At 47.6% G+C, this 24,312-nt stretch overlaps 1 protein-coding gene across 1 annotated transcript in view; it reads right to left on the reverse strand.

Annotated features, from left to right (window-relative positions):
- ATXN10 (ataxin 10) overlaps window positions 1-24,312 on the reverse strand; it is a 159,685-nt gene that overhangs the window by 12,883 nt on the left and 122,490 nt on the right. The window contains exon 10 of the mRNA XM_082739628.1: window positions 15,829-15,892. Coding sequence (XP_082595754.1) covers window positions 15,829-15,892 — 64 coding nt within the window. The remainder of the gene's footprint in view (window positions 1-15,828; window positions 15,893-24,312) is intronic.

A 24,312-nucleotide genomic window follows, 5' to 3' on the forward strand; every position in this document is an offset into this window, starting at 1 on the left:
AGTGCGTCCCCGAAATCCGTGGCCCGCCGGCATCTGATGGCACATGCGGGTCTTGTTAAATGCAGCAGCATTCCTGGGTTTCTTCATTCTCCCTCTGTCACTTTTCAACGAGGGGACAGGGCAACGGCGATCACCATGGAGGACGAAGGAGCGGAAACGGTGTATCTGCGCACACGCACCTGTGTGCTCCAGAAGCATCGAGTCAGGATGGGGATGGGCTGATGCCACAGTGCTGCTGACCTTCGTGAACATTCGTGGAAAGCAGCACGGAATTCCAGCTGAGTATCACAGTCCCAATGCGACATGACAGCAGAAGCTGAAACAATGAAAGAGGGTCTTGCTCGAACTGGGATCATGGAAGACTTCTCTCCAATACACAGAATTTATTTCAAACTGGATGAACCAGTAGGGGTTGGCCAGTGCACACAGGGGAGCAGCCCAGGTCGAGCAGCAGCAGGTGTAGGCCTGGGAGAGGGAAGAGCCGGAGGTACCAGTGGAAGAGGGAGGCCAGTGCGCCAGGAGGGAAATCAGGAAGGGCTGATGGGCGGGGTGAGGCCGGGAGGAGGGAGGTCAGGAAGAGGCACCCCCTCCCCACCCCTGCTCAAGCCAGCCCTCACTACAGAGCCCTCTCTTTGCCAGGAACATCTGAGCACCTGTCCTCAAGGTACCCCCCAGCAGACCGCAGGCCTCACGAGAGCAGAGAGGGCGTCTCCTCCTTGGCCAGCACTGTGTCCCCAGCAGCGAGAACAGTGTCCACTGCGTACCCGAGCAGACAGCAGGAAACACAGACAGAATCCACAGATGGAAGTGATGACAGACACCAGGGACCTGAATCCAGCAACACAGGAAAAGGATCGTGCAGGAAAGGCTGTTTAACATTCGAAATTGGCTCTCCCGGCTGTCAAGACGGTCGTGTACTACAATGAAGACGGTATCAGGTAGGAACCATGGAAAGCCAATCTTCTGAACACAGAACAGAAACAGAATCATACCTATGGGACAGTGACACGTGTCCCGCAGAGCCAGGGGTGAAAGGAAGGTCTTCTCGTGGTAGGGCGACTACAGAAGCACAGGAGGACAATGAAAACCTGCACCCCGGCTGCATGCCTGGTAAGAATGAGCTTCTGGTAGACCTCAGATCTGTCAGCAAGGCAGACCTACAGAGCTGCCAGCAAAAGTACAGAAAGAAGCTCTTCCAGCCTCAGGGTCTCAGTGAGACACAAACCCACTAACCACAGAGGGAAGAGAACCAAGCACCCCAGAAGTCAGATCAGAGTTCCTTCTGGAAAGTGGTGCTGGGTAAGAAGGGGCCCAAAGGAGCCCTCCAGGGGACAGGACCGGTCTTCTGGGTGACGGCTGTGGCGTGTGTGCGTATGTGGGGACACCCACACGTTGTGCATAGTACACTGACCTCTCAGTAAGACAGACACCTAAGAAAAATAAAAAACAAGAAAATAAGACAAGCCACGGATCGGAGAGACACTTTCAATTCACATAAACGAACAAACGAGTCACACCCTGAATACAGGAACTGCTTCCATGTCTCAACTGAAGAAAAGGAAAGAAAATGTAAATAGAGACAAAAAAGTATCTGGTGGCACCTTTGTGACACGAGAAGTCCCAATGGTCAGCAAGTGTCAAAACGTGCTTGTGACTGAGGACAGCGTCTCGCGCAGCATCCCGGAAGCGCGCTGTGTGCGTCGGAACAGCAAACATCTTAAAGTCCCTATCAAGCGCCAGGGAGCACGCAGCACGGGAGAATACACTGGTACAGCCGGCTCTGAGTGTGGCGTCACGGAGGAGCACGCTCAAGGTAAACAAGCTGCAAGACGGAGATTCCAGAAATGTTCGTGGCGCCGTTCATGATCGACGGTAGCAGCCCCCAAGTTAAAATACCTAAATGCCCAGCAACAGCTCAGAGAAAAAGCTGCTGCCGGGAGAGAACGCCGTGAGCCGTGGGCAGTGATCTGGAGGGGGAGTCTGCTGGCAGGTGACAAAACAACGCAGGCCAGGACTCCTCGTAAGCCGATCCGGAGACGGCCAACCGCAGCCCCTTGCGCGGGGAGGCGAGCCCACTGGGGAAGGGCGTACGCGGCGGCGGGCTCGGCACAGCCGGGCCAGGACTCTGTCCGCACCGGGGAGCTGGTTCCGCACACGCCTGCTTCACAATCTTTTACAAGCGGTGCCTATATACTCTTCCCACTTCCCGGTAAGCACCTTCTGTGTCAAGGCAGAACAGTCTCGAACACTCAGCATGACAACTGAACTGGGCCTAGAGGTGTGGGGTCCGCCAACTAGCCTGTACGAAGAAACACTGCCCCTGACACCCCAACCTTCCGAATCCCGTGGGTTCTACGGTCTCAGCGATGGAACAGCAGTGCGTGGGCATCAGGGCTCCGGCAGCCCGGTGGGAGGCGGCTGGGCACCTTTGCCTCTGTTTCCTTCTCGAAAACCTGTTAGGATTTCCTAGTGCTTCCTAATTACACACAGAAGAAATACCTGAATAAGAGGGGGCTGGCTTCTAGAAGTGCTTTAGAAGAGAAAGACAGAAGTCGTTTTGATTCTGACAAAATCTGATTTCTCTAAAAAAAAAAAAAAAACCCCAAAACCGAAGAAAATGTGTTGATTTTTTCTAGGCTTTTCCTATCCTCACCCAGAAAGTATGGATCTTTATCCACATCTGACAAAGTCACCATTCTGTGAGCTTCTGTAAGAACGAGAAATTCGGCCGTGAACCAAATACGAAGACAAGCATCTCTTGTAAAAGTGAGGCTCGGCGCGGTCATGTGAAAAGTCTCCAGTGCAGGGCTAGGTCCCTGCTGCCCAACTGTGGGCCGTCTCCTATTTTTGCTCTGGGCTGGCTTCCGTCCAGCCATGAGGCTTTTTCACAGCACGGGGCCCGTTTTCAGTTGTACTCAGTTAACCCTGAAGAAAAGGTCTGTCCACTCCTCAAACAGCCTCTCCTGGCAGCACACAGAAACCAATGACCATTGTTGGGCTGGGAGCTGGCAGGTTTCTCGGGGTGGCCGGGACACACAACCCACAACACAACGCCTGCTGCCCCGGGGCCAAGAGCACTTCGCCTCTGCCTCGGAGAGGATGTGCAGCAGACCAGAGGCCGGTTAAGATGGGGAAAGGGGATACCTGCAAGCGAGCTTCCTGTTTCCGTCTTCAGATCTGCGCCAGTGTCCAAGCGAAGGGGTGAATGCAGGTCCAGCAAACCACGGGGCTAAGAAAGCCCGAGCGAACGGAGACCTCCCTCTCCCTGTCGCCAGCACGCCTCGCCCCTGTGAGGCAGCCGACTCCGTGCAGGAAGCAGGCCCTGTATGTCCTCCAAGTGGTCTGCAGAAGACACAAAAAGCTTGGGACGCGGGGTCCCTGGTGCGGCTCCTCCGTCCCACCTGCTACTCCCGCCTGGGAAGTGCATTTCCCAGGGGTCTCCGAGCGGGGCCTCTGCACACAGCTTCCTCCACGGAGTTGACAAGGACTTCCCGGCCGGCTGTTCCCTGAGCTTGTTCCTTCAGAGACTCAAAACACTCACTCAATCAGGTTTGTTTGGTTTTCGTTTTTTTTTTTTTGTTTTTTGTTTTTTTTTTTTAAATCAGATGATTCTAGAAAAATAAGTGGCACCGAGAACACAACACTTCCTGCTAAGACTGAGGATGTCAAAAGAAAAGAGCCAGAGTTACTATTTAACGGTGCTGGGCTGGCTGCGGCACACCGATGTTTGGCCCAGACCCTCGTCTGTCACTGCTAAATCTGACCGAGGTCATTTTAGGCAAAAATACTGACATTAGTCAGGGTTACCTGGAACACATTTCTCTCTGCCAAACTCCAGCAACCCAATCTCTCAAGTGTTTTACCGAATACATAGTCCGTGTGGCAATGGTATTTAAATCCAACAACTTAAAAAAAATCATTTGTTAACATCCTAAACACACCCAAGTGTCACTGCTCTTTTTAATAAAGAAAGGGAATATAGAAAGAAAAACTGGCAAACAATTAACTTTGTAAGAAAATACATTAAGCTAAATACTACCACCACCACCACTACTACTTCTACTACTACTACTACTACTTCTTAGGCACTGATCATGCATCTCAGGAACTGCCCAAGACCCTTCATGTGCTGGTATCAGCAGATTCTCAAGTCATTAGCTCTTCTGAAGGCAGACCTTCATCCTTGGGGACCACTGTGCCTAACAACTGCCCCAGGGCTCTGTCACATGCGATCTGTTGGCGATACCATCTGCGGACAGAGAGGCGGTTTATTACAGAGCACAAAGAAGAAAAGATTTCTTCGTGGGGTGCCTCACTGACTCAGGAAAGCATGAGAATCTTACTCTTGGGTCACAAGTTTGAGTGCTACATTGGGCATGCTACATTGGGCACAGAGATGACATTCAATCAATCAATGGCTCTGCTGGTGACTGGTAAACTTCGCAGCGTACGCTTTTGAAAGCAGTGCACACTGCTCCGTGCAGACGGGTTCTCTGGACTAGGAGCACAGCCCCACAAGAGGATGTGTTTGAAGGAAACGGTCGCATGTGTGAGGTTTAGGCTGATGTTTCAGACATTTCTTTATGGTCTAATCTATACGGCAGATATAAATATCCTGAAATGCAAAGAATTACTAAAGCTCTACGACATCCTGTAGAGACAGACATCAGGGACATGTGCAAGACGACCGAGGTGCAGACAGTCAGAGCAATTCTGAGAAACAAGTCTCTGGTCCATGCAGACGATGGGATACTATTCAGCACTAAAAAAGCAACGAGCTGTCACACCTGAGAAGTCTCGAGGACACTTGAGCAGCAAGTGAAGAAGCCGATCTGAGTGGCCGTGTACTGTGTCATTCCGACGTTCCCAGGCCATTCTGGAAGAGCTCCAGATAAAAAAAAGATGGGTGCTGGTGGGGAGGGACGAACGGGCAGAGCAGACGGTTGTGCACGCAGTGAGGACACTCCGTGTATTACAACGGCGGACACATGTCACTACACATTCGTCCGGGCTCAGAACGCAGGACCCCAGGAGTGAGTCCTCACATAAACGATGGCCTGTAGGGGACAGTGATGTGTCCGCAGACAGTCTCCAACCGCAGCAAGTGTCCTACCCGGCCGGGGAGCGCTGATCGCAAAGGAGGCTGTGCACGTGTGGGGACCGGAACAGAGGCAATCTCTGTACTGTCCTCTCAGTGTTGTCGCGAACCTGAAACTGCTGCTCTAAGAAAATGTTATCTTCAAAACAAACAAACAAACAAACAAAACAAAACAAAAAACCCAGGAAAAAAATGACATGAAAAATTTCATGTTGTTTCAGAATTAAAAATACCTTTGTGGGCTAACAAACTCACAACCACCATGGGAGACTAGCACGGAGGAACTATTTACGTGAGAATGTCTGATACGCGTTCCCAGGTACATCCTTTCCCTGAAGGATGCTCACCGGGCGGCACTGTTAGATCAATCAGCCACAAGGTGCAGGACCCCTCAGATTAAGAATTAAGGGCAGTAAATAGCTATATAAAGTTTTGTTTCTGTTTTCAAAAGAATTTTATGTGGTGTTATTTAAAACATTAATAGTAACTACTGAGAAATAAAATTAAGAAAACACTGGGTCATCGCAAGGCCAGGTGGCCGATGTGACAGTCTGGGGAAGGGGCTTCCAAGGCACCAGCTTTCAGTGCGCTGGTGGTGGTCCTGCCCGGGTCCCTGCCCAGGGTGAGCGTGCAGGGGGCAGGAGGCTGCTGGTAGGGAACACAGTCTACACTGGGCACCTCACCACGGGGAATGACGGACTCCCACTTCCTAACTTCAGGGAGGATAAACCTCAAGCCACCTCGCTCTTAGTTCAAGTCGAGGACATACAGCAGAGCCTACACACCCTGGCCTTCGTGATGGGGAAGAACGCGGCCAACCAGGCTTAGCAAGACAAAGCCCAAGGACAGGCAGGTGGAACCGCCACACCGCTCCTCAGCTCCTCAGCCCGCTGGACGCAGAATCCGTGCGCTGACGACACTTGTCATCTCCAGCCTCTGATTTTCGAGATGGCAGAAGCAGAAGCACATCACTCGAGGCTAAGTAACACGATCTGAAGGAGTCTCCTTCAGTGTTGGAGTCTCCTTCTAGAACCATCTATTTGCCAAAACACCTGAATGAGGAAACTGGCCCACTTTTGTGAAAGCCTCATTCATAACTGTGCCAGGACTCCTCCAGCCATCAGCTCCAGGCCCTGGGGAATCGGTTGCTAGGATACCACAGAAGCCACACAAACAGGACTTCTTCCCTCTTTCACTCTGAATGGTTCCATTTAGATGCGTCCTTGTGTGTGTGTGGGGGGGGGTGGGGGCACTGGAGGCAGCATGTTACCCTCTCAGACGCCTGGGAGTGGCACCAGCGCCTAGTCCAGTCCTCAGCCCCGGGCTTGGCTCACGCCCAGGGCCTCGGGGAGGCCTCTGCTAACCTGCGGGCCCGTGTATGTGCACTTGTTTGCTTTGCTTGGGAAGAAACACTCGGTTCGACATCTTCAAACGCACGAGGTGAGCAGGATGGACACCAATGAGAGGCTTTAAAAAACCGAATTAGATCACTGGAAGCCAAACCAGAAGTCTACCTTTTGAAACTAAAGCAGCATGGGGAGTTTTTCTAGCGTTCAACTGTCAGCTCGACCACGGAACAGAGTGTCACCCACTGCCTGTCAGCTGTTTAATGCTGGGGACTCAGGAATAAAGAGAACTCGGGGCCGAAGCAAGATGACACTGAACCCACCAGGAGAAGCTTTTCTAGATGGAAAGAGTTAACATGGTTCTTTAACCCTTTCCATGACTGATGAGTATTTGGGATGTTTCCACCTTGGGGCCCTTACGAGTCACGCCACGTGGGCCTTCTTGCCTTCTGAGACACACGCTGGGAGTGGGAAGCTGGCTCACAGGGCAGGTGTGGGGGTCTGGGGTCAGCAGACTCCACTAGAAAGTTTTCCAAAGAGATTATTCCAGTTTCCGTCCTCATCAGCTTGCTCCATAGCTCCTCACCATTGCTCGCTACTGGTGGCCCTTCTTACCAGCCCCTCGGGTGCGTTTCTCATCGTGCGTCCCATTTCCGTTTCCCTGACAACTGGCGATGCCGGCCTCTTTCCACGTTTACTGCTCACTTGGATTTTGTCTTTCCCGAAATGCCATGAGCCTTCTGTCCACTTTTAAATCCTGAATTACCTTTTGTAGAAGCCCTTTTACATACTAAAACAGAAGTCCTCTGGGAGATATCTGCAAAGTAAATCTCTTTGCAAAGTCTTTCTCTTACAGCACGCAGTTCTGGGTTACGATTTTTGTGTCTTAAGAAATCTTTGCCTACCCCAGTCTAATAACCATGCTCTCCTACGATGCCCCGTGGGGACTCCTATTCTACCTTCACACGGGGGTCTGTGGTTCTTTTTGAGTTAACGTGTGTGAGGAGTGTGAGGTGCGTAGCTGGTTATTTTTTCCTCATTATGGAAACTGAATTAATCCAGTCCCATTTATGGAAAAGACCCTCCTTTTCTTGATGAGCTATAGGGGGGGCCTCTGTTGTGTATGTGGGAATCGGTTTCTGGATTCCCTATCCTATTCAGTGACTGGACTTTTATTATCATGATGATTTGAGTCCTACCACTGATTGACAGCACAATCATCGATGAAAACTCACCTTTCTCAGAGGAATTAACAGCTTTAATAGGGTGTTTGTATGACAACATCTATTTGTTGAAAAACCATGTGAAGGGCACTTTACAAACATTATGACCCTAGAGGGGTCAGGCCCATTTTAGAAGAACAGAACCTGGGTGTGTCTCCCCGCCCCTGGGGCCTCTGCGACTGTCATCATGCCACACTTCCTTAACACAGGGTCGCTGGGGAAAACACCATCGCTTATCATTCCTGTAAACTGCTACATCTCTGTACGCAAGTAAAACTTAAAAATGAGATGTCTCCATGATGAAAATTTAAAAAAAGAATTAAAAATTAAAAAAAAAAAAAAGGAAGAGAGAAAGAGGGATAAGAGAGAGAGAAAAGAACAGGAAAAGCAAAACCCTGTTTGGAATCTCACTCGGTGCCTGCCCCCTCCCCCTCCAAACAAAACAAAACAAAACAAGAAACCCACATCAAGGACAACTGATGAAAACACAGATCAAAAAAGAATGAAAGAAAAACATTTCAAATAAAGCTCGGTGGTTTCTATTTGGAAACAACAACACAAAATCCCACTTGCCACAGTGAACTGACAAATACGAAACGGGCTCTGCGGCAGTGGAGCGGGGATTTTCCGACGGCATCTCCTACCGTGTCATTACTGTGGGTGACCCACAAGTGAGCGGGCGAGGGGACAGCTGGGCCGGGGCTGGGCCTGTGCCCCTGGAGCAGCGGCAGTGAGCGGAGGGCAGTCCTTCCCTGCTAAACACCCCTATGACGTGCTGTCTCCCTAAACCTGGAAATCCCCACTGGCCTCCAGAACCTACCTCCAAGAAATGGAGTCGCATTCTGAGGTTCCTAGCCAGCGGGGGGTGGGGGGTTTGCTCTGATAGGACAGCCAGCTTGGGCTTCCCAAACTGCAAGGGTGGCCAAGAAAGGGTAGGCCTCACAGGGTCCCAACTGCAGATTTCCTCTGGGGAAGGAGCCTGGACCCCACAGGTGTCACACGCCCTCATCCCCAGCCCACGGAGGACGGTTGCGTACGTGGGCATGACCAGCGGACCCAGAGTGATCGGAGTGCGGGGGGTTTTGGTTAACTGACAGCTCGCGTCAGCATGATTCCTCGTCTAAGCATACTCCAAAAGATCTATCGTTTTCTGACACAAAATACTGAAATTAAAGCTCAAGAAAAACTTGGCTGGTGTTAACCAGAAGACTGCGCGCAACCAAACACATCTGAAATAACATCACTGCCGAACGGAGCTCATTAATTCACCAAAGAATTGCAGAATCCATGGGAGAGATTTCTCTTGTGCTTCCAACCACCCCTGCTCCCGCCAACGAAGCACACATACACCCTCGCCGGCTGCTGTCTGTTTGCTGTTTCACTCATTCAACTAAGTATTTATTAGAAGTTTACTATGTGCCAGACAGCGGCATGTTATACTGAGGCAAGAAACAGAAAAATGGTCCCTGCCCTCACAGAACCCGGCCCAGGGTAACGGAGATGTAATGCATGACGAGTATTTACTGATGGACTGTGATAAGCTGACAGAGCAGGTTCTAGGAGGGGTGACCTGACCTCACTGAGCTCCAGGAACACTTTGCTGAGGAAGGGACTGAAGGCAGCGCAAGGAGCACGGGACCAGGGGACGGAGTTCAGGGGGGAGGTCAGTGCGGGTGACTGCCCGAGGTGACCACCAGGCACATCTGAGAAACAAAAAGGGCAGTGTGGGTCAGGGTGCTGCAAAAGGGGGGAAAAGCTCTGGATAAAAATGCGAGGCAGGCAGGGGCGGCTCCCACGGGACCTTCCAGGATGTGCTAGACACTCTGGCTTACTCTGCGTACGATGGGGAGTGCTGGAGATTCTGTGAATCGGGCACGTTTGCGAGAATGGTGTCGGGGCAGGGAGAGTCAAGAGACACGGAGGAAGGATCTTGTTTTGATTTTCAAAGATGACACTGAGTGAATGGGGAACCTTCATCTCCTGAACACCCCAAGGGAAGGAGGGGAATGGGAGGTGAGAAGCCATCACTGACCCAGACCAGGGTGACGAGAGTGTGCACACCTTAGAGGCAGAGGAATAAAAAGAAATAGCATCACAAGTGGCTCCCAGATTTCTGACCTGAGCAACTGGATGGATGGAGGTATTTCCCCAATCACCGAGAAAGAGAGGGGATGGTTTTATGGGGATATTAATAGTTCAGCTTTGGACTTGCTAGTTTTGGAGTATCGGTAAGACATACAAGCAAATGTTACACAGGGCGTTAGAAATTAGTCAGACGCTCAGAAGACAGCTTTGTCTAGAGACTGAGTTTGGGAACCACAGGAGAAGAGATCTTTAAAGCCGTGAGATACCCAAAATACAACTCTATGTCACCACCTCCATGGTAACCAGACTGGTCCAAGTCACTGTCACCTCTTGCCTGGACAACTGCAGTAGCCTCCCCATAGGATTCCCTGCCATTCTGGGGGCCCAGAGAGTGTGTGGCACATAAAAGGTATTCAGTAAACATGGAGTGAATTTAAGGAATAAATAGGCAGGGTTCCTTAGGGAGAAGACGCAGGGTGAGGCAAGCACTCCCGAGCTCTGCCAACGTCCAGGACTGCTCCAACATTTACGAGTTGTGCAAAAGATGAGGCAACAAAGGACTCAGAGAAGAAGGATCCAGAAAGACACAAAGAAAACCTATAGAAGACACTATCATGAAAGCCAAGAAAGAAGCAGTATGTCAAGGAGGAAGTGATTAATTCTTCTGAACTGAGTGTTAACATGACAAGAACAAAGTACCATTGATTCTGGTAACAGGTGAAGACTGGTAACAGTAAGCAAATGATGAAGCCCAACACGCCCTTCTGAAGATCCACTGGAGTTTTTAAAGACACAAACCCTAAAGCACCAAAAAAATTTCAGATGCTGAAAGGCAGGCAGAAAAGAAGTAACAGACAAGGCCATGGCTTATGGCTGTGTAACTCAGCAAAACCCGAGAAAGTTGATTCTAAGCTGGTAATGAGAGAAACAAACATTCTGCCCTGCAGAATCCCCCAAAGCTCAGATGGTGCTCCCATGTACCTCTTTAATGGAAGGTAAAGGTGAAAATGAAAACAGAAGGCCTGTTTACAAAGTTAAAACATAGGTGTACCTCTAGGTCTCCTTTCTCTATCTCAATATAAGATTGGAAGATTCATTAATCAATAACAAGGATAAAACAGATACTCTGGCATGGAGGATGCCAGATACCGCACTGGAAATAACAGAACGAAGTTGAAGTATACATGTTAAAATGGAAAGATCCTGCAGCTTTCCCAACAGAATGGCGGTATCAGGCATACATTTTCAAACAAACTCAACTACTTCCTCACCAGCGGCCCCACTTTAAAGGAAATTCTAAAGATTTCAGGCAGAAGGCGAATGATCCCACTTGGACAAACAGAGATAAAAGGAGTTAAGGGCAGGGAAGGCAGTAAATGCGTGGACAGATTTAAATGAACACAGATATTGTGGGGTTTGAAAATAGAATTAAAATGTGTAACAACAGCAGCATGTAAGTTGGGGACGACTAAATGGTCCTGAGAAGGCGGTAAAGGATTGAGAAACAGCAGACAAACATTTCCTTAGTTAATGATGCATATTGTAATTTTCCCGGGTATTAACAGAACAGAAAAAATAAAGAACATTTAAACTAAAAAAAGATAAAAACTAAATTATACAAAATAATCTAAAAGAAAGCAAGAAAGAAGAAGAAAAAATAGGAAAGAAAGGCTTTAATATAAACAGATTGGTGATTATATTAAATATAAATGGGCTAAATGCAACAGCTAAAAGGCAGAGATTGTCAAAATACATTAAAGAAAAAACCCAACTACATGCTGTTTACAAGAAACAACTCTGATGCAGAGAAGTTGAAAATAAAAGGGTAGAAAATGTTATACCCCACATATTCCAACCAAAAGCTAGTTAGAGGAGCTATATTAATATCGGGTAACAAGTGTTTTTAAAGATAAAGAGGTTCAATTCATAATGACAAGAACATATCTCAAAGCCTGCCATACACCTTTATCTAATAACATTGCCACAAAATATACAAAGGGAAAATTTATGCAACTAAGAGGGAAACAAATCTATAACCACAGACTGATATTTTAAAACTCTCTGTAACTGATAAACCAAAATGGACAAAAATATCAGAAAAAATACAAAAATTTCACAAACTTGACCTAATGTATGTGGATAAAATGCTGATCCCCTCTACTGGAGAAATGTGCTTTTCAAGGACACACAGAATGGTTGCCAAAAAAAGGACTGAATACTGGGTCATAAGTCAAGTCTCAATAAATTTCATAGGACAGAAAAGCATGTATTCTTTGATCATAACACATTTATGCTAGAAATCAATCTCCAAAAGAGAATTAGAAAAGTTCTATTTGTACAGATTTTAAGAAATCTATTTCTACACAATCCAGGAGTCTAAGAAGAAACCATAATGGAAATTAGAAAACACTTTAAATGTATGGTAACAAAAATAACACACATGTAAATCTATGCGATGGAGCTATAAAATACACAGAAAAGGATAAAAGCTTAAAATTAAGAATCCTAGTAAATGGACAGATACACCATATTCATGGACTGGAAGATAGTATTGTTTAGATGTCAATTTTCAACAAATTGATTTTAGTCAATGCAGTTTCAAAGAGTAATTCAATATGTGTGGATTTAAATCATTTTTGTTGGTTAAACTGGTTTTTGTTGGTTGATTTCATGTGTGTACGTACATGTATGTGCACGTAAACACATAAGCATGAATGTGTGGAATTTGACAAGCTGATTCTAAAACTTTTATGTGAAAAAACAAGTGATCAAAAATAGCCATAACACTCCTCAAAAAGAAGAGACATGTTGGAAAGACGGACCTGACTAATACTGAGCCAGGTTAGAGAGTGACAGCACTGAAAGAATATAATATTTGTGTAAGGACAGACAAAGAGATCAACGGAAAAGAAAACAGACTCCAAATACAGACCCACACATATTTGGACACTTAGGATAAAGAAGGCACTACAGCTAAAAAGGCATGTTCATTTCAACAACTGAGCTGAGACGATGGTGTGTCCATATAGAAAAATATAAAAATAGACCCCCTAATAAACACCATACTCAAAAATCAGCTCAAAGTGAATTACAGACATAAATATAGAAAGTAAAACTGTCAAGCGTTCAGAGGATAATAGAGATTATCATCCCGACCTCATGGCTAGAAAATATTTAACAAGATACATACCGAAAGAACTAATCCTAAAGGAAAAGTGATAAATTTGACTAAATGTTAAGAACTTCTGTTAATTAAAATAAACTATAAAGAGAATGGCAAGGTAAGTCACAGAACAGGAGAAACAAAACATTAGCAAACATGTAGTTGACTAAGAACTTCTATATAGAACATACAAAGATCTATTACAAATAAATTACAGAGAGAAAACCCAATGAAAAAACACGGGCAAGAGGTTTGATCAAGCACAGTTTATGTACGCGCACGTGCGTGCCCACACACACATACACACACAAAGTCCCAATGGCAGATAAACACGCTAGAAGATGCTCACCCTTGTTAGTCATGCAGCAGTAGAACACAAGATCTTTAGCCTTTCCTATGGTGACATGAGGGAGGAGAGCACAGGTGCACATTAGAGTAAATCCTCATGTCATGTTATGATAGATTTATTGGACTCTGATACCCACGTCAAGAAACAGCAAGCAGCAAAGCATATTACTGAGATGTACAAAAGCAACTGCTAGAAAAGCGAGCTAAGAGTGAACTCAAAGTGTGGAGAGTGGAGGCAGAGACCTCATTCCCTCATTCAGTACACTTTGGCATTTACAACACAGGTATTATTTTGATGAAAAGAAAATATAAGAACTGAAAAAAACTAAGAATGGGTGGGGGAGAGTGAATGGGAGGGAAGGAGGCCAAGTCAGGGTAGTTAGAGAATTTTCTGGCAAATCTGCTTGTGAGCGAGAGCAGAGGAACAGCACGGACGGCGGCCTGGTGCGGTTTCATTCTGGAATCTGTTTCATGTCCCTTTCACGCCGGCGACCTGGAAGGCCAGGTTCTAATTTACGGCTCACATCTAAAGACTGACTCCCCGGGCTCTCGCGCTTCCTTATCTCTCACCTTCCAACCATCATTTCCCTTCGCTCTGCTAATTCAGCATGCTATCTCTTATCTTATTATGCATACTGGATAGGCCTTTCGAATGTGGTAGGCTTTAATAAAACTCCAAAGAATTAACAAATATGCATCATACTAAACTATGTCATATTTTAACTTTTCTTGACAATTTAAAGAATATTCTGGGGTCTTGAAATTCTTCATTAATTATCACTGTAAAAGCTAGCTATATACAGCTTGACCATATACATGCTGAGTGACTTCTCTACTACACGAACAGTTACTGTGTTTCCATGGACGTGTTCTGTCCCCTCCCTGGGACTCATGAGGCAGGACAGGGGAGCAGCTAAGAACCAGCCACACACCAAACTTACATTCTGGGTCAGATCTGTAGGACGAGCCACAGAGACTGTCTCGGTGGACATCCTCATCTACAAGATGGGGGCGACGGTGACGACAGGACCTGCTTCTCGAAGCTGGAAAATTAAATGAGGTGACGTGCAGGAACCCAGTAAGGGTTCAGGGAATGTTTCTGGAAAGGAGGGAATTACTGGCAAGGAGGCCAAAGAGACTCTGCCAGCATGAGCCACGGGCGGCTGGTCTGTATGGCCATAACGTGCTGTGTGCAACAGCCTGTCAGAGCCAAAGACCAGTGATCAAAACCTTCATTCCCTGGAGGTCAATTCGGGGAACATGGGACTGCGGGTGAATTTCTTTTTTCACATAATTCATCCTTTCCATCAGGAAGTGCACCCACTACGAATGCGCTCGAGCTTTCTCGTACTGCTTCCTTGGGAGCCAAAGCTTTTTTTCTTTTCCCTTCCTTGTTTAGGGAACTATGACAAATTTCAAAGCCTTGTGAGGCACAGAGCTTGTCGCGCCTGACTAACGCGATGCAGCGAGCCAACTCTGCTCCACTCGAAGAACAGTCTTCTGGGGCTGTTCGTCTTTTCCTGACTGGGCTTATAAACTGTTGTGCTCTTTAGATCCAGAGATTTTCTTCTATCGCTCATCAGACAAATGACGGTATCTTTAGCACAATAATGAGCATGTTGCCATCTACGCACTTTAAATACGTGATTTTCATCAGCTCCTTTTCTCTTCTTGACAGAAACCAGTGGGGGGTGTTCGTTAAGTGCCCCCCTCCCCCGGCTTCCCAGTTCTAGGCTGGGCTGCTCACGGCCTCTCCGGGGCTTACGCTCTCCACGTTCTTATCACCTTCCTCCCCAAACACGTGCAACTGACGCAGGGGCACGCAGAGGCCAGGGCGAGGGACTGGACTGAGTCCGGCGGTCACCAGGGAGGTCTGGGACTTACCAGAATACCTCTCAAACCTGAACAGGCGGAGGTCCTCGTCACTGTTCTGTGATCAGTTTCCTACAGTGCCGCTGGGTGACGGGGCTTGGAATAAGCAGGTTCCCTGTACGCCCTCCCAGCAAGGGGGTCACCCAGGTAGTGGCAAGAACCGGAGCGCCCAGCTTCAGTACCAGAGGGTCACAGGGCAGAACCTGTCCAAAATGGGTACTTGGTGTCACTGAAATATTTCTCTCCATTCCTGGGGCCTCCAAGTACCCCTCATGTCTGTCACTAGACCATCATGAAGATGGTTTGTCCCAAAAGACTGGATACTCAGACTGCCTAGAGCACAAGAAAAATAAAAACATAAAAACAAAACCCAAATTCTTCACATCTACAAATACGCACGGTTTGGAAAGGTGACACTGACGCGCTGCTGCACACAGGGGGACCGTGGACGAGCGCTCCCCAACCCCCCAATTTTAAAGCGCTTGTGAGGAGAAGACTGGTTTAGAATGTTCTCCCGACCTTGACCACTCCCACTCATTACCCCGCATAGACCACAGGACTTCTATTCCAGCACGCGAACTTTGAGAAAGTGGCTTAGCTCTGAGGCACAAGCAGAGAAGGCCAGCGGCCGCACACCCAGCGAGCCCAGCACCCTGACTGGGGCCGATGCTCCCGCCTCCCGTGCAAGGATACAGGGGTTACTGTCGTCCATGCGGCAGCTGTCCAGGATCAAGGGGATGCCGTCCAGCTCACTGACCTGCAGAGAAAGGAAAAGGAAAATTTACAAACGGACAAAACCTTGGGTCATGGTGGAGAGGACAGAGCACTGGTTCCTCCTTCGTGTTTCCTTACTCGCTGCCACGATGTCACAGCATCCTGTTATAGTTTAAGCCTGCCCCATGGGACACAGCAGGGTTCTAAACGTGACCTTGATGGTGAGGCAGGCAGACACGGGAGGTGTAGATCTTAGTGACCAGCCTGCCCTGAAGGTTTCAGATGATGATGAGATGTCAGTTAACAGGGGACCCTCCTCCCCTCCCCTGCTACCCGGTCTCCTGTAACTCCCACCACCCCAACCTCTAATGACTCAGCCCAACACCCCTCGTCGCTGCCTCTCGGCCTGGCCGTGTGCTCACCGTCTTCCTGCAACCGCTAAGTTACACGCTGGTGTACAGGCACGATTTCCACTTTACGTGGGCTGCGTACTCATTGTATCATTCCTGCTTTTATGACATGTTAGTGTTATTTTAGGTTTTAGGTGTTATTTGGTAGGATTTGGTAGGTTATTTTTTGGGAATGAAAATGCTCAAAAATTTTTCCATGTAAATTAAGGGTAATTGCTTCTTTGCTTTCTGCCCTCTTGGTTTATGAGGCTTCAGAGGAACGCTCTACTTTGGCTTATCGGGGGAAACCTCCACCAACTCAGAAATATTTAAAAACAGATATACAAAAAGGGATACACTATTTTTCTTCTTACCTTTCCTCAAAAATGTTGGGGCAACTGGACAGCCATATAAGGACGAAAAAGTGTATCTCTCTTCCCAATACTGTTCACCAAGATAGACTGCAAATGGATTGGAGTTTATCATAGTTCAGTAGTACTAGTAAGTGGACTATTTTTCTAAGTTAAGAATAGGAAAAGCAGAGGCGCCTGCGTGGCTCACTCATTAAGCATCTGCCTTCAGCTCAGGTCATGATCCCAGCATCCTGGGATCGAGCCCCACATCTGGCTCCCTGCTCAGCGGGAAGCCTGCTTCTCCCTCTCCCACTCCCCCTGCTTGTGTTCCCTCTCTTGCTGTGTCTCATTCTGTCAAATAAATAAATAAAATCTTAAAAAAAAAATTAGGAAAAGCTTTTCAAACTATGACTTACAATCCCGTAGCAACAGGGACAAGGTTTAAAAGTTGGAATACATTTTTTAAAAAGGCAAATAAAAACTGGGAAAATTACTTATTAGCTACCACAGGCAAAAGGTTAGTATGTTAATATATAAAGAACTTGTGTGGGTGCCTGGGTGGCTCAGTGGGTTAAAGTCTCTGCCTTCAGCTCAGGTCATGATCTCAGGGACCTGGGATCGAGCCCGGTATCAGACTCTCTGCTCAGTGGGGACCTGCTTCCCTCTCTCTGCCTGCCTCTCTGCCTACTTGTGATCTCTGTCTGTCAAATAAATAAATAAAATCTTTAAAAAAAAATAGTAAAAATCGAGAAAAGACCAGTGGTCCAGTAGAAAACAATGGATCGAATACATGAACAGAAATGGTACAGAACAAAGAAATGCAGATGGACCCCAGGCATTGGAGTTTAAGTTCCACTTTGCAAACTGTGAGCAGCTGAGACACTGCCTCTCACCCAAAAGTGTCAAAGGAGCAGGAGACAGGGAGAGACGGGTGTCCTCGTACACTGCCAGAGCGCGTGCTAAAATGGCACAGTGCCCATGGAGGGGCACAGAGGGGCAAGGAGGGGCTGTGCAGGGTCAAGCAGACTCACAGGGGCTACTGCTCTCTGACTCAGTCATCCCCGCCCCGGGACGACACCTCAAACAGCACAGTCCTACGAAGTTAGGTTTGCACATGTGATTCACTGTGGCACACTTTCTACTTTTGTTAAGTTTGAGATTCGATTCACACACGGTAATGTTTACCTTTTTAAAGTGCACAAGTCAGTGGATTTTCGTTTATTCCCACGGTTGTGCGACCATCACTGCTCCCTAGTTTTAGGACAATTTTGTAATCCCCAGAAAGAAACTCCACACCTATCAGTCATTCCTCCCTTCTTCCTCCATCCGCAACCTTGGCAACCACTGATCTTTCTGTCTCTGGATTTGCCTCTTCTGGACGTTTCGTACAAATGGGGCCGTTCAGTACGGGGCCTCGTCTTTCAGTTAGTGTAATGCTTTCCGGGCCTTCCACGCCAAAGCAAGTACCAACGCCTCATTCTTTTTTATGGCTGAATAGTATTCCATCATCTGGAGAAACCATGTTTTCATCCACTGACATTTGAGTTGTTTCAACTTTCTGGCTAGTGCGGCCATGCTGCTGTGATCACCGTGTACCTGTTTCTGAGTGGATGATTTATAATTCATTCTCCCCACTGTGTATCTGGAGGGAAAACGGCTTGGTCTCGAACATTCTGAGGAACCGCCGGAGTGCTTCTCAAAGTGCTGTACTGTTCTCTGGTCCAGCCGCGACGCACAAGGGTTCCCACTGCCGCACATCCTTCTCAGTACCTGTCAACCGTCCTGGTAGGTGTGATGGGCTGTGTCACCGTGGTTGGCTCTGTATTGCTCTGACAACTAATCGGGTTGTATATGACGCAATGTATAACAACAAAGATCCCAGAAATGGCTCAAATGTCAAATGCGCTATGGCACAGATGCGAAAGGCTTGTACGCAGCTGGGAACGCAAGTGGAGAAGACCTAACACACTACTGGGCACGGATCGCTAGGACACAAGGTAAGTGAAGAAAGCAAAGTGCAGCGTGGCCTTGTCTGTGGACCTTTTGTGTCATGAATCAGGAGAAATATACAAAGTTTGTTATATTTCCCAAAAGACGCCCTGAAGGGTGAAGTAAAAAGCTCTAGTGGTTATCCACAGGGGATGAGGAGAGAACAAGGCACAAGAAACAGGAATGAAGACAAGGCCTCTGTTAATGTACCTGCCTATGGGATTCCGACTTTGGAAGCCTGAATATATTTTACATAATTTTATATAATTAAAATTATATTTTATATAATTAAATTTATAATGGATATTAACTAGACTTCTTGTGATTATGTCAAAATATACACAAATACTGAGTCAATATGTTGTATATCTGAATGTCATGTTATGTGCCAATTATGCCTTAATATAAAAGTTAAATTTACAAAATTATTTTAATCTGATGACACGTAAAACAAAGAAAACTATTTCACAGGACTGAAACAGTCCCTGGTGAGATGTGTATCCTAAACTCAGAAAGAACCACACAAAAACCTTCAGACGGCATTCAGCTTCACTTATTCTGAACCGTTATTTATATAGTTAGCTTAAAGCAAAGGATAATTAATGTTTTTAGGAAAAAATATCTTCAGCATAAAAAAGAACTATCAAATCCAGAAGCTAATTTGATACTTATAAATTAGAAACATTAGTAAGATTTCCTGATCTACTTTTTTAATTCTAAGAAATATTTATTCCCTAGCTGCCTACTGTGATGGCCCAGAAGACAAGACAAGCATCACTGAGCATTCCCAGGGCTGGATGAACTGCGGACCTTCCTCGACTTACCATGGGGATATGTCCCAAAGAACCCATCGTTACTACACCCAACCTACTGAACGTCGCAGCGGAGCCCCGCTGACCTTAAGCGTGCTCTGAACGCTCACGTAATCAGCCTACGGCGGGACAAAATCATCTGCCACAAAGCCAATCTGATACTAGAGTGTGAAACAGCTCCCGTACAGAGTGAGAAATGGAGAGGCTGAAGAGCATGGCCCGGCTGTCAGCGCGTCAGCTGCTGCTGACCTGTGTGATGGTGTGGCCGACAGGAAGCTGTCGCCGCTGGCCCACGTCACCAGAGAGAGCACAGTGCGGGATCGCTAGCCCGAGAAAAGATCCACTCTCAACATTCCAAGGGCGGTCTCTATCTCTCGCACACCATCATCGGGGTGGAAATTCCGAAGTCGAGCCACCGTGAGCTGGGAACCATCTATAAATACATGTCCCGGTGGAAGAAGGCAGCCCTCCCGCCGCAGGGTCACTGATACTGACCATCCTCAGTTTCACAGAGGCAGAGAGGAAGAGAAGAAATCTAATTTCTACCCTTTTTTCTAGGCACTGGAGATAGGGTGAGAAATGAACTTAACAGACATCAAGCAGGCGCGAAGGAGCGACACTTTCATCATGTTTCCCATTATTCTGATGGAGCCCGGGTACGCATTATTGGCTCCACTTTACTGAATAAGGAAGTGGGGCTCCTGAGTTAAGTACCCTCGTCCTCAGGATCACTTCACTAACGAGTGCTACTCAAAGTGGCCCAGAGACCACCGCAAGTCTGTGAAAACAGACCAGAAGAGGAAAAAGCCAGGAACCGAGCTAATGATTTAACAGGGTTGTCCTGCTATGCTGTTACGTACCCTGAATCTTAAACTAATAACTTCTAGGTTTGAAGGTCTTTTTAAAATTTTTTATTTTTCTAGTAATTCATTTGTATTATATTTTATAAGAATCTTGGTCCAGGATGGTCTGGAAGAAAAGAGAGGACATTCTTCAGTACAGGTAGTGTGAGAAGCACTGGCTCGGAAGGTCAGAGCCCTACAGAGGGCTGCACCTGGAAGGGGTCACATGCTTGAAAAGCACAAAAGGAAATGTTTTGGCCAAACTGGTAATGCCCCAGTGAGATTATAGTCAAAGCTTCCCAATGCAACCCTCATACCGCACGTCTCCTCCAATAACCTGCCACGCACCTACCAGCAGGACTGGGCTACTAACAACGACATTGCCAATGCCTCTGTCCGGGGCTGAAGAGGAAGGATCCAGAAGGAGCAAGGGCCTGGTGACTGCCATAGTGATGAAGGGATACCATTGGACCCTCCAGTCCTTTGCAAATATGTGATCTTAAATCCTCCTGGAACATACTGGAGTAGCTTGGTGTCTGACCATACAGCACTGGCCTCACAGGGAAGGCCTCCCGGAAGAAGTGGCATTTAGCTCGAGATAAGCGTAAACACACATTAAGTGAACAAATCAAGGGGGCTGTGGAGTACGTCTTGCAGGGAGAAAAGCATGTACAAAATCTGGGAGATCCAGAGGACCAGGGAATGTTCCAGGAGCCGGCCAGGCAGCACAGCACAGGGATGAAAAGCGAGAGCTCGGGGGCCAGCATGCTAGGGCCCAGGCCTGGTTCTGCGGCTCCGCTGAGCTGTGTGACTTTGGGCAAGTCACTTAATCCAGGAGACTGTGTTTTCTCGCCCATAAAATGGGAGGATGGGGCTCACTTCCAAGAGCGGATGCGAGAAGGGGACTGACTGCCACAGAGGCTCGCGCACTGCCGGTGCCCCATGATGGCATCTGCTGGTCACGCTATTAACAGGGGTTCGGTGCTTGCGGTGAGAGTGGAGCTCCCTCAAGGATGAAGAAGCAGGAAGAGCACGTCCACAGAGCTGAGTTTACAATCCTACTTTGTACCTAATTCAAAAAACGTTCTGTCTACAAAATAGTAAATTTATTTTCAAAAATCTTTTTTTTTTTGGTGAGAAATAAAACTATTCAGGAGTTAATATTTGATACAAAAAGAATCTCATTTTGAGGGGGCAGTGGATAAGGAGAATCCTCAGGGGTGCTAAACGGGTGAGATTTCCTTTGAAAGAAGCGAAATCGCATGTTAAATGTGAAATTTAGGCAGGCAGTAAGAGCGAATGAAAGAGCTGTTGAAGACCATGTTACACTAGGGTTGTAGCTGTATTGGGGGCATGCTTTCCCAGGTAAATATTTCTTATTCACACTGCTCCATTATGAAATGATATAAGGTACATTTTTTTAAAAGATTCTATTCATTTACTTGACAGAGAGAGGGAGAGAGCACAAGCAGGAGAGGGAGCAGGAGAGGGAGAAGCAGGCTCCCCACTGAGCAGGGAGCCTGAAGCCGGGCTCAATCCCAGGGCCCTGGGCTCATGACCTGAGCCAAAAGCCAAGCTTCATCGACTGAGCCACCTAGGCGTCCCTATCCAAGAGAACTTCTTAAAGAGATTCATAAACGTTTGTAACATAAATGATCTCCAGACAAGGATGACGGTGGCATTATGACAAATACACAATTATATACTCAAGAATGGACTCCGGTTCCATCACCAGGATAAGGACACGCCGATGCCAGCCCTTCAGGGGGAGTGACCGGTAACACAAAGGTGTTACGACCAAGCTCAAGTTGACTGCCGCAGCTACACGTGTGGCACTCCCGTCTGGGGCAGGGGAGAACAATTAGGAAATTAACAAGTTTTCTTCTGTTCACACTTCATAAAACAAGGAAGCTGTTTGTTTTCTTACCTAACATGTTGGGAATTGATTCTAGACCTGCAATAAATGAGTCACAAGCTATAGTGCACATCAAGGAGCCAAGCTCAGTCAACACTTTCACGAGGTAACACATCTCAACAAGACAGCAAGTCTGGCTTAAACAAACGAACATTTAGCCCCTGGAAATAAAGTGTAAACAGAAGGGCCATTAATTGATTTGCTAACCGTTCCCTCCTTCCTTGGCCAATCATCTCAGGGAAGGTACTCTGCCAAGTGTGCAGGCCAACCTCTACTGTCTAAGCTCCTTTGGGAAAGTAATTAGATGGACAGAAAACAGAACCTCAACTGTTCTGACTGCTCTCACAGCAAACATTAAATGCAAAAATCCAAGAACTCAAAGAAGGGCCAGAGCATGATACCAACACAGGAACTGATCTCCATGAAATACATAGTGAATTGAGCATAACTGACATTTGGTAAAAATGTGTTCACAATACAGCTCCTCAAAGCAAATACATCCACAAACAGAAATCAGGGTCCTTGTTCCGAAATGAAATCGATGACCAGCAGGGGTGTGGCGATGCTCCAACAAGGTCTCCGTGGGATGGAAGCCATCCTCAGACACGCTCACAGCCACTCAGAGGGCCTGGAGCCCAAAGGCAATGCTGGATGACAAGGACCACCCGGTCAGAAATGCGGACGCACCTGCCCATGGGCCGAGACTCAAGGATCCCCCAATCTCCTGGAGGGACGGCAGACGCTCTGGATGCAGACAGCCCTGCGTGAGAATTCCAGCCCATCCTTTCAGCCACGGAACCTGGAGGAGGTTTCTGAACTTCCCGAAGTCCAGACTTTGTGTGACGAGGGGTCATGCCCACTTCAGGAGGTTACAGTGAAGATCCGAGAGGAAGCGTTCAGCACGGTACCCTGCACGTCCCCGCACGTCGGGACATAAGACACAGCAGCGTCTGTGATACTGCTCTCACCTGGTTCCGAGATTCTGAAGGTTTCCTTCACGACCCACACTTGCAAAGGGCTGGACACAAAACTTCTTCACCGAATACAAGCAAAGTTCTAAAAGTTCTAAAGACTGGCACTTGCAAAAAGGAAGAAATCGGTAGCCGTGGTGACTCTGAGTGAGTCAAGCTTCTCCTGAGTGTCTCATGAGCTGCGTGTGATGCTGGGTGGCTAAGCCCTACCCGCAGCCCCTTGCCAGCTGTTGCCTCTCACGGTCAAGTCTGACGGCAAACACGGTCTTGTTCATCTCCATGTTGCACTCACTTCTGCGCTGTTTCGTGCAGCATCAGCCCAGGCACTTCATGACTGAGCTGCTGCCGGCCGCCAGAGAAACAGGTCATGGGGCTACAACTCAAGAAGTCACAGGCCATCTGGTAGATTCTGCAGGCGATCTTGATCTAGCATGCAGAGTCCAAGGCTAGACTCCATGTCGGCACCCCTGGGAGGTTTCAAACAGGACCGATCCTGCGGTTCCAACCCCAGGACAAAGAAATCAGTCTTGGAGAGTGAAGTCAGGGGATCAGAGTCTTGGATCGAGTCTTCCAAGGATTCTAATGTGCAGCTGAGCTGAGAATTCCTGACCTGGGCCAAGGCCAAGAGCACCCACCAAGCCAGCGCAGGGGACCCATCATAAACCCTGAAAGAAGACCCTAGGACGGAGCTCACTGCCCTCATGTTTTCCCCTCTGGCACTTTTCTTTTTTCTTCCCCCAAATTCCTAAACCCAGCTTTGTTGAGCAATGACTGACATATCGCAGACTGTAGTTGCCCCCGTGCAACCACAGACAAACCAAGGTCAGAATGTCCGCCTCCCTGGGAAGCACCCCGCCACCCCCACGGCTTGCCCTCAGCACCTTATGCCACGACTAAGCCTCCCTCTTTCATTCGTTTTTTTTAAGTGACTGCTCTAGGGATTAGAGGATGCGTCTCAGACTTGCTGTGGTCTCCCTCCAAGCAGCATTACACTGTTTCCCACACAGCATCAGTGTGGCTGCCGCCGCATCAGAGTCTCACAACTGGACCCCCCACTTGACCCTGGGGCAAATTCTCACGCACTTTACTTCCATACACTATAACCCCCCGAATACACTGATTTCCTTCGCTTGATATAACTTCCCTCAACACCCCCCTGGGCACAACTCCGCCGATGGCAATCTCTCCTGTT

The sequence above is a fragment of the Mustela nivalis genome (genome assembly GCF_964662115.1).
Source record: "Mustela nivalis genome assembly, chromosome: 7".
Taxonomy (NCBI): Eukaryota; Metazoa; Chordata; class Mammalia; order Carnivora; family Mustelidae; genus Mustela; species Mustela nivalis.